General features: G+C 42.2%; 1 protein-coding gene and 1 long non-coding RNA gene across 5 annotated transcripts in view; one reads left to right on the top strand and one right to left on the bottom strand.

The window, feature by feature from the left end:
• Positions 1-14,163, bottom strand: part of Nrp1 (neuropilin 1) — a 163,880-nt gene extending 149,717 nt beyond the window's left edge. Inside the window, exons 1-3 of one of the 4 annotated variants that reach the window (XM_069990671.1) lie at positions 14,015-14,163; positions 13,065-13,641; positions 9,302-9,476 (exon numbers count right to left, since the gene is read on the bottom strand). In XM_069990671.1, coding sequence (XP_069846772.1) covers positions 9,302-9,476; positions 13,065-13,137 — 248 coding nt within the window. In that variant the 5' untranslated portion in view covers positions 13,138-13,641; positions 14,015-14,163. The remainder of the gene's footprint in view (positions 1-9,301; positions 9,477-13,064; positions 13,642-14,014) is intronic. The other 3 variants (XM_069990670.1, XM_069990669.1, XM_069990668.1) reach the window with 3 other exon arrangements.
• The window catches only part of LOC138805702 (uncharacterized), a 107,167-nt gene continuing 105,797 nt past the window's right edge, over positions 12,892-14,261 (top strand). The window contains exon 1 of the long non-coding RNA XR_011365625.1: positions 12,892-12,952. This is a non-coding gene — a long non-coding RNA (uncharacterized lncRNA). The remainder of the gene's footprint in view (positions 12,953-14,261) is intronic.

The following is a 14,261-nucleotide window of genomic DNA, read 5'->3' as shown; positions in this document are numbered from 1 at the left end:
AAATCAAACCCATATGTTACTGCATGATGGTCAGACTTCAATAAATGTTATATTAATATCCAAGGTTTTGTGTTTTCAACTCCCATCAACCAAAGGGACAAGAATTCAGATATTTCTGTGTCATGGTCTCCATCCCTAAGATAAGAACAGTTTTGCTGGAGTGGACAATCCCCATTGGGGTGGCAGTTTCTTTTATGGGGGAGACAGTTTACAGAAGAAAATGGCTTAGTGTCACAACAGACACATACCGAGGGACCTAACTTTCAGAACTATCTACGATTATTCCCTCCAAATATTTTATAATTACTGAAATTAAAGGAGAAGGAAACCACGCCAATCAAATAAGACACAGCCATACAGATTTGGGCTGGATGAGAAGGCAAAACATGTGAGTAGGCCAGAGTTCTCTTGAGTGAACTTGAACTTTTTTAAGCAATTGAATTGGCAGAAGCCAAAAGAAGAGTTGTTGGGTGGGTGGTTGGCTGGCTTGTTTGTTAGCTGGGTGGGTGGTTTTCCCATGTTTGTCAGCAGAATTCAGTGGAGTTCTGAATGGATTAACTCTACTTCCTAGCCTGAGATAGTCTGATAGATTATTTTAAAACTAATTTATTTTAACCATAAAATAGCACACAGTGACCTAGATCTTAGATACAGGCCAATCTACCACAGACCAGCAGGACACCCTTTGAGGTGCTACAAATTGAGATGGCACTGATTCTTATAATCGGGATTGATTCCAAATACCCAATTAAGAGGTTTCTGGAAACTAATCCAATCACTAATCTTGTCTCTTCTTTAGGCCTAATTATCAGCCTTGATGAACACTGCAGTAGCAATTAGTTACGTTTAGTTCTTAGTCTGCTTTCCATACACATATGTGTTTGTGTGACTGCCTTTGCTGAAGCATGTCAGCAGTGTTCAAGATCAAATTGTAAGCTGGAAAGAAAGGAGCTGGAAATATGCATGTCAGCTGAATGCTTATGTCTAGCTTGGATCAATTTCTTAACTAGTCGTGTCCTAAAGAGAACTCTGGTTGGAAATACCATGCAAACAATGTTTCAACCTAAAATATATTTAACTAACTTTCTCCTTTTGTTCCTCCTAATGGTTTCTTCTTTTCAATTACAGAAATACCTAACCAAAACTCCCTTGTCAGATTCAAAATTTATCAGGAATGAATAGGATGGCATATTTTAATGAGTAATAAGGAAATTATTTTCATTAAAAACATGAGGCTATGTTTAAATTAAATCCGTGCTAATGGGGAAAAAAATCCAAAGGGAGAGGGTAGCTGGATGCTAGTGCCTCATGTGTACAGCTAGCTAAGCAGGAGGCAGAGATCTGAGGATCACAGTTCAAAACAAACATAGGTAGAAGAATCTGAAGCCAACCTGGGTAGAAAAATCTATGAGACTCTTACATCCAATTTACCAGCAAAAAGCCAGTGTAGAGTTGTACCAGCCTTAAGTGAAAAAGCCAACCAAGATCTTGAGGCCTTCAGTTCAAATAAGGGAGGGAAGGGAAGAAAGTAGATAATTATCTGCCTGAGTAGTCCACAAGGGTACTGCAGGTGGTGGCCATACTGGCCAGCCAGCAATTATTGTAGGAACCCTGATTCTTACCTGCCCACTTAGTAGTTTTTGATTGAAGCTTGAGGATAACCCTCTCACATTGGCTATATAGAATTGAGAAGTAACCTAGAATCAAAACTAAGAATAAAGCCAAGTGCTGGTGGCTCACACCTGTAATCCTAGCTACTCAGGAGGCTGAGATCTGAAGATCATGGCTCAAATTCAGCCTGAGGAGGAAAGTTCATAAGAATCTTATCTCCAATAACCACCAAAAAGCCAAAAGTATAGCTGTGACTCAAGTGGTAGAGTGCTAGCTCAGGGATAGTGCTCAGGCCCTGAGGTCAATCCCCAGGACTGGCATGCATGCATGCACATATCCGTGTACATGTACATACATACATACACACACACAAAGGAATAACAAGATGAGAAAACATGAAAGCAAAAGTAGTTTTCTGAATTTGCATTGCATGAAAAGCATACTCTAAACTGAACACTTTGTGTCTGTTTCAACCAATGTATAGTATATAAATGAGGGACACGGGTATTTTGCAGCAGGCACTGGGAAAAAAAATAGAATGCTCATTTATGAGAAGGGGAACAGTATGTGTTTTCCTGTGTCTACTTCAAAAAGCTTGACTCTGGGCCTAGGCACTGTCCCTGAGCTCTTTTGCTCAAGGCTTAGCACTCTACCACTTTGGGCTACAATGTCACTTTCGGTTTTCTGGTGGTTAATTGGAGATTCAAGTCTCACAGACTTTCCTGCCTGGGCTGGCTTTGAGATACACTCCTCAGATCTCAGCTTTCCAAGTAGCTAGGATTACAGGCATGAGCCACCAGTGCCTGGCTTAGTTTTTAAATATATACTTTAATTAAAAATACTTAATCCAAGCACCTCTGGCTCACGACTGTAATTCCACCTACTCAAGAGGCTGAGATCTGAGGATCTCAGTTCAAAGTCAGTTGGCAGAAAAGTCCATGAGGCTTTATCCCAAGTAACCACTAACAGCCAAAAGTTGAAGTATGGCTCAAGTCGTAGAGTACCAGCTGTGAGTGGAAAAGTTAAGGGACAGTGCCTAGGCCCTGAGTTCAAGACCCAGTACCAGTGCATTCATACACACGTGCGCGTGGGCACACACACATACACAAACACGCACACATAAATGCTTCTCTATTTCACATGTGAAATAGAGAAATACTTTAGCTTACAAATACCTGATGTTTGCATATAATAGAAACTTTGTTTTAGTACAAATAATTTCCTAAAATACAATACTATGCTCAGGCATTTGTCCTGGACAGAACAAATACATACAAAAAATCCGAAAACATTTTAACACAGCATTTGGGGAAAAAAAAATCAAAATTAGCACGTATGTTCATACTCAAGAAAGAACAAATAAAAACAAAACAATAAAATTTACAATCCCAACATAGTTAATATATGACTGACACTTGTGAAACTGTAGAATTAAATTTGTAGGAATAATCAGGTTTAAGAAACCAAAGCCAAAGTCATTTTCAGTCAGTGAGTTTAGATCTTAGGGAATATCTGAGATAAACCATGTTTCAAAGGAGTTTGTAAAACTTCAGGACATTTTAAACATAGCTGTAAAGAAACAATAGGTGATTTATTCTAAAACACATTCAAAAACTTGACTGTTACTTCCATTTAATTATCACTTCACTGTGATAGAGAAATTGTAATTGAGTAAGTTCAGGAGAAGTTATAAGCACAAAGTTCTTCCTTTGGATGCTCTGATTTGGGATAAGGTATCTACTATGGAGACGCAAAGGAGGGATAACAAACCCAAGTTCCAGGCCGCAAAACATCCAGGTTAGGTTACAAAAGAAAAGAAAGCAGAATCTTGTCTATCAGAAAACCACTAGTGGGCTTTGCCTTCACAATGCTGACTTTCAGACTCTTTTTCTAGAGCTTCCCATTCATTTTCTTAATGTTTTTAGCCCAATGTCTGTGAAATCTTTATTGCTCCCTAGATGACGACATCTGATCTGAATGTAACCACACACCTCTTGGCTCAGCAGTATTTGTCACAAACCATTATAAATTATCATGCTGATAGTTTGCATTGCTGGGAAACCGGAAACATTTCATAAATTCTAACTACTGTATCAATGGCAGTCTTGTTTATTATACAGATATAAAGTTTTATGAGATTCAAGATGTCTGCCTACCCCTGAAGAAAATTTTAGTGGAGCTACAGCAAATTAGTTCAAGTAAACACTGAAAACTATTTACAATGGCCAATGAGCATTCATTTCAGAGAAACACTCAGCTGGCCATTTGTTCCTTTAATTTCTGCTGTTTGTTTGTTTTTGTGTACCATACTGGGGCTTGAATTTAGAGCCTGTGTGCTCTCCCTTAGTGGGTTTTTGTTTTTGGTTTGTTTTGTTCTCTTGAAATGTACCACCTTGGAGCCTTAGCTCTACTTTCAGGTTTGTGCTGGTTAATTGGAAGTAGGAATTTTATGGACTTCCCTGCCCTGACTGGCCATGATCCTTAGATTTCAGTCTCCTGAGTAGCTAGGATGGAAGGTGTGAACAACTGGCACCCAGCTTCTTTTCTACTTTTAACAGCATATTGAGGCTTCCCAAGCATGTAGGGTTTTGCTAGTACCTTCCCTTCGCACCAGAGTGGGCTCCTGTGGCTTTTGTTCTATCAACCAAACAATCTCTAGCCAGAAATTCTAACCCCACATCAGCCCTGCAGACAGATGCTCTGCTGTTTAATGATTGATTTGTTTATATCACACCACATTCAACAGAAGACTTGAATGGATCAAATTACTACGGTTTTGATGTATATATGTAATGAACTTGATTTGATTAAGTGGTGACATTTGCATTACAAAGCTATCAGAAACAACTACATGATGATTTTTCCTAAGGAAATGTCCCCCACTCATAGCCATTGTGAAAATTTACTACTTATTTTGTAATGTAAGGTTCACAGTTTGTTGGCTTATGACTTGGGTCAATCTTTTTACCTAATCTCCATGAAAGTTATGAAATGATGGTTCATTGCTCAATTGTAAACAAAATGATAAAAAAATTCAAATGAAAAAAATTTCTCTGTCAAAACTAGTTGGCTTGTCTGTTCAATGATATGGCCACCTTAAGTAAGAATATTATTTACCTCAAAGATGTTTAGGAGTAAGCAAATGTGCTAGTAGTCAGTGGTGGCTCATGCCTAAAATTCCAGCTTCTCAGGAAGCTAAGTTCTGAAGGACTGGCATTCAAAGACAGCCTAGGCAAAATAAGTCTTCAAGATTCTATCTCTAAAATAGCCAAGACATAACCAGGCTAGATACAGAAAGTGATAGTACCGGGCTAGGAAGGTGGCTCAGTGGTAGAGCGCTTGCCTTGCATGCTCGAGGCCCTGGGTTCAATTCCTCAGCACCACATAAGCAAAAAGATAAAAGCCGGAAAGTGGCGCTATGGCTCAAGTGGTAGAGCGCTAGCCTTGAGCTGAAGAGCTGAGGGACAGCGTCCAGGCCCAGAGTTCAGGCCCCACGACCGGACCCAAAAAAAAAAAAAAAAAAAAAAAAAAAGAAAGTGATAGTACCCCAGCGGAACAATTAGCAAGTATGTGGCCCTACTAGTGAAAAAAAAAAAGCAAAAACAAATGTGATTAGAAATTGATTGAGCTTTCTGTAGATGAGTGTTAATATTCAAATATTGGCCATTTTAAAAGGAAATGGTGCAGAAGCTATTATATAAGAATCATCCTATTTATGGATCAATATATTTTGTTAGACATGCAAGTTTCATATTTCCAAATGTTCTAACAATAACCAAGTTTTAACTTGAATTTTATACATGGTTTTCAGATTTGCTATTTCATTTTATCCTACCACAAGTTTACATTATATCCATATGGCAAGTAATTTTTACTGCCATTGGAGGTACACTAGAACAGAAATAAGGAAATATATTAAATACCTTAAATAAGATTAACAGTTTTTCTTAATAGGATTAATAACTAAAACCTTGCAGGTGTCTGTGGTTTGCTAAATCTCATTTTATAAACAGCCTATTATAAATTATAAAAATGAAAAAACCTGGCAAAAAATCAAACTAAATTTTGGGGAATCTAATTCAAACTCAGAAATCCATAAAAATATTCTTTATGTATCTACACTTAATGTATCTACGCTTGGCCGCAATGGCTCACACCTGTAATCCTAGCTACTCAACAGGTTGAGATCAGAGCATCATAGGTCAAAACCAGCTCATACAGGAAAGGCCATAAGACTCTTAACCTCTAATTAACTACAAAAATCCAGAAGTGGAAGTGTGGTTCAAGTGGCAGAGATCCAGCCTTAAGGAAAAAGGTAAGGGATATCACCTAGACCCTGAGCTCCAGTACCAGCTTTCTCTCTCTCACACACAGACACAGACACAGACACAGACACAGACACAGACACGCGTATGTGTGTGTGCGCATGCGTGTGCACAGACACACACGCATCATGAGTGTGTGGTATTTTCCACTTTTTGAAATATAATTTTATTGCTATTGTTGAGGTGTTATGCAGCATGGTTACCATTTCATAAGTCAGGTATGAGTGCATTTCTTTTTGGAAAATGTCCTCCCTTACTTAACTTTTCCCAGATTATCTCTCCCATCCCTGCTTAGAAGTTGCATAGTTCATTTTTCACATAGTGCCTACTGAGTGTCATGCTTGCATTTGTTCATCGTTCCCTCCTCTCTCCATTTCTGTGCCTTCCTTTGACCCCCTCAAAAAAACAGAAAAGAGAACAAACAAAATAAAAAGCCAAAACAAACCTTATCACCACGATCACCACCACCACCACCAACAACAACAACAGCAAAACAAAAAAAAAACAAAAACAAAAACATGGTTCCACTTCCCGGAATTCATTTGGATACACAGCATTTTAGATGTTTAGAGGCCTTTGGGTTCTTCCCCTAAGAGTATCCTCCTTTTATTTCCCACATTTTTTAAAGGGAATTGTAGAGCTGTGATTCTGCTTACATCCTTCCTTAGCATTGTGCTACAACCTTGGCTGTGTGGGTCAGCCTGGAATCACAGTGAGGGCCACGTCTTAATTTTTTCTTCCTACATAATGGAATTCAATTACTCAAAGATAAATTATTTTTTTTAAAAAAATTGGTACCAACACTTGAAAACATGGCCCAGATACTTCACATGAGCCTAATCACGATTACTAAGCGTATCCGTCTTTCCCTGGCCAGGAAATGGCACCTTCATAGGCAATACAGCCCACGTTGTGACAATTAAGAAATCACTTTAGAGAAAACAAACTGATAAAACCCTTCAAACAATGAAAGGCCTCCATACCTTACCACCTGTTTTTATAGAGGCAAGCTCCTTGGTTTGTTATGCTTTTGAATATCTTGCTGGTAACAAGGAAATTGTTTCTTTCTACCAAGTTACAATTATCCTTTAATCTCACCTTAAGAAAAAAAAGAAAACTAACTAAAAAGGCGCTCCTCCAATCCTGCCACAATCTGTCCCATACCAAATAATGATGCAAGGCTTATTAAGTATGTCTGCACTTTATGTTATTTCCTCATTCAAACGACTTCCCTTCCAAACCTCTACTCCATATTATACAGGACCTTGCTTGCAGCAGCTCCCAAGAAGTACTGTGCATGGCCACCTCAGGCAGGGAGTTTGAAACTGACTGGGCTAGTGGTATTTACACCATTGAAACAGGCAAAAGTTATCATTTAGAACTTAACCCATCCCCACCGAAGAGCCAGTTGTTAAACATTCATTATCATATCACTACTAATAACTAGTTATCATTCTTAACTCTTTATTCAATTATACAAACACATGGCTGTAATTTTTTCTGGCTAGGAATGAGTAAATATGAGTGTATTAAAAAATCTAACAGGAAGTTATTTTTATAGAATAATATTATTAATTGATGATGCTTTGCCAGAGTTTTTTCAGCAACACACACACACACACACACACACACACACACACACACACACACACACACACACACACACACACACACACACACACACAATATGTGCTCCCTATTTCCTAGCAGAGAATAAAACATTCTATTAATGGTAAGTTCCACAGAAGATTAAAAAGTCAGTACAATACCCCAAAAGACTTGTGTCTGAGTCACAGAAAAAAGAAATTGAAATCAGAATAATTTTTGTTGCCTTGTAATATATGCTGATAATTGGTAAATTGATCATCAATCTATGGATTTATGCTAATTCTTCAGGAACTAGCATGTTGAATTAACTGGATAATCTCACTTTCATGATCACACAGAACTAGTTTACTCCACAAAGTCAACAGGTTGCTGAGAAATTCCTAGAGATGGAAACAATTTCAAATTATTCTGTGCTTCCCTAGATGGAATAAGTTTATTCAAATTGAGTATCTTTAAGAATGAACATGTCTGAAAAATGTTTATTCCAGTGGAAGCCGTTGATTACAGATTTTTATTTTTTAATTTAATTTTATTGTCAAGATGGGGTAGAGAGGGCTTATAGTTACATATGTAGGTAGTGAGTACATTTCTTGATTACAGAGTTTTCATGCAATTCTGACAAACTGACCCACTTCAAAACTTGCAAAAGTATATCACTACTGTTTTCTTTCAATAAAATATCAATATTTGGGCGCTGGGAAGGTGGCTCAGTGGTAGAGCGCTTGCCTTGTATGCATGAGGCCCTGGGTTCGATTCCCTAGCACCATATAAGCAAAAAGAAAAAAGCCAGAAGTGGCACTGTGGCTCAAGTGGTAGAGCGCTAGCCTTGAACTGAAAAGCTGAGGGATAGAGCCCAGGCCCAGAGTTCAGGCCCCACGACCAGACCCCCCCCAAAAAAATACATCAATATTTGGGTTCATCTCTCAAGACTTTGCTACGAAAGCACAGCTTTGTGGACAAGACAGAAACATATTCTTCTGGGTATCAAAAGAGAGAAGCAAATATGGGTATTTGTGGATAGCTGCACAATTTAAAACCAATTCAAAATTAGCAAGTACACACAAGTTTTGTCAATTAAAGGAAGTGACACTCTTTTAGATATCTTTGTAATAAAATGTTATGATAAAGAGATCTGACATAAATCAATATTTAGTAACTGCAATAGAGAAAGCCTAAGGAAGTTTAGAAACCTAAATTTGTATTGTATGCATTGTCTATTAGTAATTATTTTCTAGCATTTTCTTAAAAGAATTAGTTTACTATTACCAAAATTTCATGTAATTTAATCTGTTATTTTCACATCAAACTGTATCTATTAATACGATGCAGTCCTAAAAGCAGGAAATGTTCCACATGTTTGTTTCAAAAATATCTATCCTCACCACCTGTGAATAATGTATATTGGTGACCCTTGATTTAGGAAAAATGCAAGAAAGAGTTTGGCTTTCTTGTTCTTCAAGCCCTTTCCAAAAGAAAAGAGCAACGTACAAATTTCTCAGCAAAAGAGTTCTCAAACCAAAATCTTAACAGAAAAGAGTATGAGAGGGTACACATTTAAATGTAATCTTCCTAGCTTGAGGAACTCAGAAATCACTTTGCATAATTGAACTTCAAACTGTTGACATGTGATCTGGCCTACACTGGAATCCCTCCTGGATCCATTTATGTCCTACATTGTAGGCAAAGGATTTCCCCCCATAGACACCTGTGACCACTAGATGGTGCTGTGGTGCCCTTTTCAAAACATTTTCACTTACTTGCAGTCTCTGTCCTCTAAGTCGAAGTGGGGGTTGAAGTTGATCATAATTCTCTGGTATTGGTCTGGAGCCTGAATCAGCCATTCACATTTTTCACTTGGATGGTAAGAATGAGGATAACCGGGAGATGTCAGATACCCGGGGCTTTCAATTTTTATAGTACCACCACACTTATCTGAAATAAAATAATAATAAAACATAAACACCTTAGTAAATCTTTCACCGACCACTAAGATATTCTAGCTTTATATACACATAATCAGTTCAGCAAACATTCCATAACCTTTTAAGAGGAGTTCTAAGAGGCCCCCACAAGTCCCTAAGAGCAACAGTCTACCCAGGAACATTCTTTGATCTTATAGAGAACTGATGGAGAAAGCTGGTTGAGATTTGAGAACACTCACCCACCCCCAAAGTTCCTTCCCAAAGAAAAAGTCTTCTAGCATTAAACACATTAAATCCTCTCAATTGATGTTAACATGGTCTCCTGGGAGTTTCTGCTAGACTTAATTATCCCCCAAGAAGTGTAATCACATTAAGTAGCAAGTTCTAAGTGGAAGGTAACTAGAAGATGCTGTTCAACCCCTTGTGTGGCTTTTTGATGATAAGCCTGGTCTCTGTCATTGATCAGTGGGGATTGTCTTCCTAGGCTTTGATTGGCCTGAAGCCTAACCTCTTTTGTTGTTGTTTTATCTGCCCATAAATCTAAATGATTTTGAGTTATCTCTCTTTGGAGAGGCAAAGCAACAGAGAACAAAATGTGTAATTGGTGAAGCCAAACTAATTCTGCCTTACTTCTCCAAGTGGCTCAGGCTTGGAGTCTACATCAAAGTAATGAGGAAGAAAGAAAAATAAATAGCCACATGGCATTAATTCTAATTATCTAAATGTTGGAGGGAGGGCAACCTACCACACTGAGGTCTACGTATCAAATGTGGTTGAGTTACATTCTCACTCTGGGAAAGGTGAGCTAACTAGTTTTGGTCTTCATTTAAAAACAAACAAACAAATGCAGAAGTGAGTCTCTGAGACTCAAATAAACTAGTCTCTAGGATAGTTTATTTTCCGCATAGATCCCATTGTCACATTTTATGATGGATTTCATACAAGAGAGCCTCAGCCTGGAACACTACCATATTTATTGATGCCTAATTTTCAGCAATAAAAATTTGGTGCTTAAACTGTGTAAGAAGACCAGGTAGGAAAACAGTGAAATATATAAACCTATCAATCACAAATGGTATATATAGATTTTAATATTGTATCTAATAGACTCCCTGTGGAAAGGGAATGGCATTCTTTGCTCTCAGCATGAATTTATAAATCTACAGAATTTTATTACAGGAAAACCAGGTCAAATGGAAATGAAAGATGAAGTGCACATCAAAAATGCATAAAGCTACATGCATTACAGAAGTCATTTCCCATAAATTAAAAAGAAGATGGTATAAATTACATTGTTGTCTTCAGTTTTAGATGTTTCTGACTTTCTTTCTTTTGTGGGGTGTGGTGGTCTCATATGTATTCCCTTTGAAAAGCTTTAGGCTAGCCAAGAAGAAATGATGTTGTAACAGGCATTCAGAACTTCAGCTAATGACCATCCTAGACTCATCTGATTCTTCTGAGACTTGTGCATACATGATTTTAAATGTGCAGAAAACTTGGAAAGTGGTCTCATTAAGTCTCCTCCAGTTCTGGTCTCATTAACTCTCCTCCAGTTCTGTCCAAACGCCATGGCAGTTTCTGGCATCTGTTACAAGAGTGAAATAAAGCAGCCCTGGCTGTAGTCACTTGACAGTGTCACTTCAGAAGACAGTTAGGTGGGCTTGGTACCACACCAGAGCTCTTTAATCTGTGACTTCTGAGAAAGTGACAGTGTAATAAGATAATGTGGACTGCTAGACTCCCTGGCTCTGTTAAATCTCTCTAACAGTTGATTAAGAAAGAGCAATTTCTAATGACTCTGGACCATTAGTCCTAAATAAGGTTAATGAATTAATTTAGCAGACACTGGTACTTGGAAGAGGTGGACATAGCTTTAAGAGGGCTGCAGACTTAGGCATTTACTGGCTCTGGTCACCTCAGGCATAGCAACAAGGCTTTAGCCAGTCCAGTTTGCCAGTGAAAGCCCAGATTCTCAGCATTCCCCAGATTTCTGTTAAGGAAATTAAGGTAGGGGTGTGTGTGTGTGTGTGTGTGTGTGTGTGTGTGTGTGTGTGTGTGTGTGTGTGTGTGTGTGTGTGTGTGTGTGTGTGTGTGTGTGTGTGTGTGTGTGTGTGTGTGTGTGTGTGTGTGTGTGTGTGTGTGTGGTGTGTGTGTGTGTGTATTTATGGAGTTCAGAACCTAAAATCTGATAGCTCTTTGTATTCCCCTTCTAACCCACCCTGTGAAAATTTCATCCTCCCCCACCTTCAACACACACACACACACACACACACACACACACACACACACACACACCAAGTTCTAATCTCAGCGTTCGTGAAGTACAGTAATTCTAAAATCTAATCATTTGGACTCTTTCAATTGTAGGGAAATGTTACTTTATTCCCTGTCAAACGATAGAAAGATGACACCAACTCAGGTTCATTAATAAAGCAAACTTCACATTCACAATTTCTGAGTGAATCTGCCTCCTTGCCAGAATATAGAAAAATGCCATCGACTCCGATTCATTAATAAACTGGATTCCATCTACATTCACAAAAATTTTGGCATCTCTTTTGAGAACACTGTTCCATACCTGTTTGGGGGTGGGGGGAATCTGCTCAAACCAACAAAGCTCAAAAAGGCACAGTAGAGATAAACTTCCATCGTAAAGGTGTGATTTAAATTTTCCTCCTGGCAAGAGCCCCTCCGCTGACAGTGTCTTATTAAAACAATATACCACACGGTCAGACGTGGATGCTCTCTTCTCCCATTTACTTTGATTGAAGTCTAAGCCAGACCAAAATAAGTATTCGGCCATTAATTAAGAATCAATTGTTAAAGATTTACTGTAAAAATGAATCTCATGCCTTTGCTGACTTTACAGAATGATCCAAACCTGCCTGGCACCAGGTCGCGATTGAGAACAAATTATCTTGGTTTACGGGGTACGGTGGATACCAGCTCAGCCTTTCATTTACCTAACAATGAGTGGGCTTTCCAATTCTGGGCAGAGGCTCGGGCTGGGTTAGGACTTTTCGGATATCTGGGTGCCTTCCACCGTCTACAGCAGATTCCTTTACTGACACCGTGTAAGTTTCATTCATCCTCGGGCGGGAAGAGGGCCGGGTGGCACGGCGGGGGTAGGGCGGTCCAGCCACCGGGGCAAACCGCTCTCTCTTGCAGGCGCCCGGGAGAGGAAGGAGTTCGGGGGACTTGGAGCGAATCGGGAAGTTCTCTGGTAAACTGTTCATTAACTTTCAGCCGCCACCAGATTTTTTTTGAAAGGGAGTCTCACCTAATTGCCTCTGGGAGGAAATATTATTAAGATAATTGGTGTGCCGGTCGGGGCGAAGGCGGCAGCGCAGCTCGGAGCGGAGGCAGGAAACCCCACAGCCCAGCAGCCGACCTCTGAGGGACCCCGAGGGCTGGGGATCCTCCTGCCTGCCCCGGTCCTTTCACTTCTCCGCCCGGAGAGGAAGTTTCCTTGGCCGGCAGCTGCGGGTGAGTCCCGTGGCCAGGTCGGCCAGCCGCGGGCGGGTGGGACGGCCGCGGGGAGCCCCGGGGCGCGGGGCTGGGCGCGAGCCGGTCCAGCGCGCCTCCGCCTGTCACTTACCATTGCGGAAAGCGCCGGCCAGGGCGAGCGCCAGGGCGAGCGCGGCGCCGGCGAGCGGCGGCCCCCTCTCCATCCTCGCCGCCGCGGGTCCCCGGGCGCACGCGGGAGGACGCGGGAGGACGCGGGAGGGCGCGGGAGGACGCGATCGCGCGGGGCGCGCGGAGAGACCGAGCGGCGGGCACGGCGGGTGCGGATCGGAACGGTGCAAAGCGCTTCCACTCCGCCTGCGGGCCGTGAAATCCTCCGTCCGTCCTGGGGCGGAGGGAGGAGAGCGCGAGGCGAAGCCTGGAGCCGCGGGCGACGCTTCTCTTTCAGTGTCTCAAGTCGCCTGCATCCTGTCATTTAGCTCCGATTTCCTCTCCCTTTTCCCACACTTGTTCCTCTTCCAGGAGCCACTGCCCGGGCCATGTCTCAGGCAAGGAAAAAAAAAGAAGACTGGGGGAGGGGGAGGGAAGCACTACGACGTACACCAGAGCCAATTTCCAGAAGGGGGTGGGGGGGAAGAAGAAAAAAACATCCGACTTGCTTCTGGCCGGCGAGAGCCGCGGAGCGGGCGCCCGGGGGAGGTCCGGGTTGTCTGCAAGAAGGAAAGGAGCGAGCAATGAAAAAGATGAGCGCGAGACCGAGGAGTTTCACCAACTACACCCCCGCCTCCCCCCCAGCCCTCCCCTCGCTCCCGCCCCCCTCCCTCCCGCCCTCCCTCCCTCCCTCCCTCCGCACTCTCGCCGCTCTAGCCCCGCTAGCAATTGCCTGACAGCAGCCGGGGAGGAACAAGTTCCCCTCGGCTTGCCTGTCTGTCTGTCTGCCTGCCTGCCTGTCTCCCGGAGACCCTACGAGGGTTCTCCACGGGAAGGGAGGCGCGCAGAGTTCGGCGCCCAGGGCGTGTGTGGACGTGTGTTTCGGGAAGGGACCCGGAGATCCTGGCCAGCCACCGGGTCGGGCTAGCCTACCTCGGCGTGATCACTCGCGATCCCCGCGGGGAGGGACCCGGGCGGCTCGGGGAGACGAGGACCTTGGCGCGGAGAAGTGCGGGGAGCCCGGGAGGGGGCGGCTGCTGCCCGCGACTCTGAGTCCCGGGGTCGGCGCCCGCGGCGGGAGGAGCGCGGGGCGGGCTCCCGGCCACTCCCCACCGGCCCCGCCGAAGACGGGGGGGGGGGGGCAGTCGGGCGTCTCTGGACGGTCCCGGGGGCAGGGGTG

Source organism: Dipodomys merriami, unplaced genomic scaffold, assembly GCF_024711535.1.
Source record: "Dipodomys merriami isolate MVZ:Mamm:240054 unplaced genomic scaffold, mDipMer1.0.p SCAF_4, whole genome shotgun sequence".
Classification (NCBI taxonomy): Eukaryota; Metazoa; Chordata; class Mammalia; order Rodentia; family Heteromyidae; genus Dipodomys; species Dipodomys merriami.
This window is presented reverse-complemented; position numbering and strand designations above follow the sequence as displayed.